General features: G+C 32.7%; 1 protein-coding gene across 1 annotated transcript; it reads left to right on the top strand.

The window, feature by feature from the left end:
• Positions 1-2,964: 2,964 nt before the first annotated feature.
• LOC141587771 (F-box protein At1g30790-like) lies at positions 2,965-4,209 on the top strand. The gene has a single exon (XM_074409239.1). The coding sequence runs from the start codon at positions 2,965-2,967 to the stop codon at positions 4,207-4,209; it is 1,245 nt and encodes a 414-aa protein (XP_074265340.1).
• Positions 4,210-4,584: the final 375 nt, after the last annotated feature.

The raw sequence follows: 4,584 nt of genomic DNA, 5'->3' as shown, positions 1-4,584 counted from the left end.
TTGGTACAAACGATTTCTAGATGAGAGGGTAGAACACTGTGAAGTAACAATGACTCTTCCTTCATTTACTTCCCTTCTTTCACCCGTTTAACCAAATTTCATCAAAATATTTCCCCAAAATTCTACAACAATCCAAGTTAAACCTTAATTATTGATCAATTGTTCATCCATTACCATCTATCACTTACTTTAATAATTGATGTAAGTTGTCCTTCTATCTCTTCTTTCGAATTTGTTTGTAAGTTATTGTTTGATTTCTGTTAATTTGGAAATGTCGTGAAATTGATTATATTATTCATTGCTCTGAACTTTTTCCATTGTTTTTTAACTTAATTTGTGGGTTTATAATTGTTGGCCATTGAATTAGGTTAAATTTGGGGAATGAATGAGAGAGAATGATGAAGACGGGAATGAATGAGGAGAAAGATGAACACATATGCTTTACAAAGGAAGGAATAAAGGCAAAATCGTCATAAATTAAATGTTTAAACCAAAAAATTTGAAATTTGACGGAAATTTGGCCTGAATCCAATATTGGGTGCAAATTATAAACTGAGATATTAATTTCGGTGTAATTTAATAAAAAAAATTGACGTGGGAGTAAATGTAAAAAAGTGGATTAAGCGTGGGTGTAATCGATAATTTACACTTCTTTTTTATTTTTTTGGTTAAGAAATATTCAATTATTCACAATATGTGAATTTTTAGTACAACTAAAATGTGAAATTACATAACCAAATTTTTATTTAAATTAAATTTGGTTTACATTTTTCGTTGAATATGTAGAAATATTGGATTTGTTTTTATATAGATATATATAAAATGGTATTTATAATTTAAAATAATACCTTAAGTTCTAGTTTTAAAAAAAAGGTAGACAATTTGATTTGTGCTTAGGTACTGTTTGGCCTTGCTAGTGTAAATTAGTTTTTCCTTTTTAGAAGAAGTTTATTCACAAGCTACTCTTGGGAAAAGTTTTGGTTGTTTGGCCATACTTTTGTAGTAGTGATTTCTTATAAAATTTGTTTGTGTTTGGCCTTATTTTTCAAAGTGTTTTTGGACTTAAAAACACTTTTTGGCCAAACATATCATAAATATAAAAGTTAATAGTAGATTCTCAAAAGCTCAAATACCATGTTTTTGCCCATAAAAATAGAAGCATCAATTTGATGTTTCTGTTTCTTGAAAATTATTTTTGAAAAATGAAGCTTAAAAAATAGAAACTCATTTTAAGCAAATTAGGCCAAATATGCTCTTTATATGTTTGGCCTAACTACTCTCATCCATCTTTTTTTTTGCTTTCTCCATTAACCATGTTATTTGTAGATTCATCATTTGAATAAAAATAAACGTTTAAAAAATTTATTTAATCACTCGACAATTATACTAAAACTATATAATTACCCTTCAATTTATAATTTCACACCCTTGCCAAACTAAAATTATGGCAACAAATATTGTGAGAGGGAAGAAGCAAATCAAAATTATAATTTTACACATCCGGGTACTTTGACGGTGTATGTGGGAGGATATATGTAAACATTATACATAGAAGAGAAAAAGTGTAGGAACAAAATATATAAAGAAGTAATGGTTTCATAAAAAAAATAATGATTTTTGGCACTTTATGTAAAAAGTAGAAGAAGTAGAAAATATTTACTTCTACTTTTGGGGGTCAATAATTAAAATCTGACTTTTTAAAAATAGTTTAAAAACTCTATAATTTAGGATGTTTGGCCTAACTACTACTTTTTCAGTTACAAAAACATTTCTAAAGTTTGGCAAAACACTACCTTAATTGCACTTATATGTGTAATTTGTTACAAATGAAATTTAATAAATTGATTTACACATCATAATTCATAAGAAGCTAGGAGGGTAATTGAATACTCTCCATTTTCTAGCAATGCTAAAGATTATCCAATGACTATCAAACACTCTAAACTTTATACCGAAAAATAAAGAGAAAAGACGATAAAAGAAAAGATTTAAGTTTAACTTAAGAGAGTGTTTGACAACAAGAATTTAATTTGAAATGCCTCATTTTAAATTTAGCAAAGTGAAATAAAGATTTGAAATGACGGGGTTAGAGAGTGGATTTCAAATGAGTTTATTTTAGCCTTACTTGAATTTGGTAGGGATTTGGAAATCCAAATCTAATAGGTTTGCCAAACATACAAATTGGTCCAAATCCGAATTTGAGAATACAATCTTTGTTCCCAAACACACCATGGGAAATTCTCACTTGTACCCCTCTGTTATGGGCTAATCCCACTTGTACTCCTACTTTTCATGAACGTCCATTTATACCCTTCAATTTACTAGTTATTCTCACATATACCCCTCAAGTATAAACTAGTGTCACTTGTACCCTTACTTTTAAGGAAACTCCACACTCCAACATCATAATACTAAGCACCGACAACTAAAACGTTAAGTGAAACTCGCTTGTCATTATGAAGTGGGGAAGAACTGTTAACTATTAAGTACCCTTACGTACGATGTTAAGGGCTATGTAAACAATATGATACTTTAATTGAAATATTTGTTTTCTCTTCAACAAACATCGTTTTCCCGTCCAAATTCATTTTTATATGCCTCAACTTCATCTTCACCGTTCATCTTTTACTCCACTTTATACTCAATATTCGTCATTTACTATACTTAAGGGGTATATATGAGAATAACTAGAAAATTAAAGGATACAATGTGAGCTTTTCTGAAAAATAGGTTACAAATAAAATTAACTCATACCAAAAAAACTACAAGTGAGAATTTCCCTTGACTTAATAAAACCCGAAACTAGAACGGGTGAATGACTTACTCATCAAATCAAATTAATTTTCCAACTGGAATCCAATTGCCCAGAACAATTAACTTTACCAATTTGGAAAAACCCTAGGATTTCATTTGAAAAATCCCTCTTTTCTCATTCCGGCCGTCATCACTCATCAGTTGGGGAAAATGAAGAAGATGAAGATGAGGGTAACATCTTCAAATCTACGGCATTCTTGTCAATACATACCATCAGAAGTATTGACCCAAATTCTCGTTCAATTGCCTGCGAAAACCCTATTAAGATTCAGGTGCGTATGTAAATCTTGGTGCTCCATTATCGATAACCCCGATTTTGTTTCAATGCATCTTCACATTTTCAACAATAACAAGAACAAAAACAACTTCTTTAATTCGAGTGAATTATTAGCCATCGAGAGTTCAGGAGAGTGGGAAGAAAGTGGATGCTTGTTAACACTTCGTAAAGCCGACACTCTCCGAAAAATTAGTAACATTTTCGAGAGTTCTGAAAGATACTTGCTTCATGGAAGTTGTAATTCCTTGCTTTTAATAAGCCTCTCTCGGATATCCATGTATGTTGGGATGAGAATATGTAATCCTAGTATTAGAAAATTATTGCTACTTCCTCCTTGCCCTCTTATTTCTTCTCAAATGTGTAAGATTGCCTTTGTAATTGGATTTGCGCCTCGCTGTAAGGATTATAAAGTCATTGCTATATCATTTACGCCTATTGAAGGTGTAAAGATTCCAGATATAGAGATGCGTGTTGCTGTTTATACACTTAGTGATCAACAATGGTGCATCAGAAATGATGGGTTGAATATGGACTTTACCACATTTGCGCGTGTCTTTAGTTGTTGTTCACTATCAAATGCTTATTATTCTGAAGGGGCTGCTCATTGGCTTGGAAGGGATCCATATGGGGATTGTCATCATGTGGGTGGTATGAATAAACCAACTCATCTTGTTTCTTTCAACTTTGATACGGAAAATTTCACCTTTTTGGAACTGCCACGGGCAATGGGTGAAATAGCTACTTCAAGGTGTCTGTTTCTTCTTGGGGAGTCGCTTGCGATTATCTTCCTTTCTTTTGCAGACTTTAGAAAATGGGTGTTTAAACTGGAAAGTGGAAAGAGGGAATGGACCCAGTGGTTTTCAGGTCGTTCGAGTGCTCATGTTTCTAATTTGCTCTACTATATTAATTCTGCGACAAGGGTATTATACTATGAGGGTGATGGTGGCTATCTTGTTACTGAGAAGAACTCATGTAACATTGCTACTAACCAGGTGCGGTTGCTTGGAAACTCCATGAGCCATCGTGTGGATTTGGTAGAGTATTCTGAGAGTTTGTTGTTGTGCAATGGATACGGAGCTGAGGATATGACATCTTTCCCATTTGTCTTGCATAAATAATCAAAATGCAACTTTAAAGTAAGTCTCATGGGGTGATTGTGGGAAAAGCTTGTGCGTTTTTGCTGGCGCTACCTTTGTTAAACCAGTGTAAGGGTGGATGCTTAGCTTAATATTTCAGTAAAAAAATTAGTTTGATTGCAACTGAACTATCATTGACATTGAAAATTGCAGAACATAAGTGAGACATCAGTCTACTTTCAGTTATTTTGTCTACTTTCTGAATTTATCATTGGAAGCGGAAAGACTCGTAAAACAATGCATGTGTCATTTTGTAGCTCCTCGGCTTCAATGTTGCAGCAGCAGTTCAACATCTTGTAGCGGTTGATCTTGTTTGGCCGGAGTTTGTAATACATCTCATCCATTGGCTAATACTAG

Source organism: Silene latifolia, chromosome 6, assembly GCF_048544455.1.
Source record: "Silene latifolia isolate original U9 population chromosome 6, ASM4854445v1, whole genome shotgun sequence".
Classification (NCBI taxonomy): Eukaryota; Viridiplantae; Streptophyta; class Magnoliopsida; order Caryophyllales; family Caryophyllaceae; genus Silene; species Silene latifolia.
This window is presented reverse-complemented; position numbering and strand designations above follow the sequence as displayed.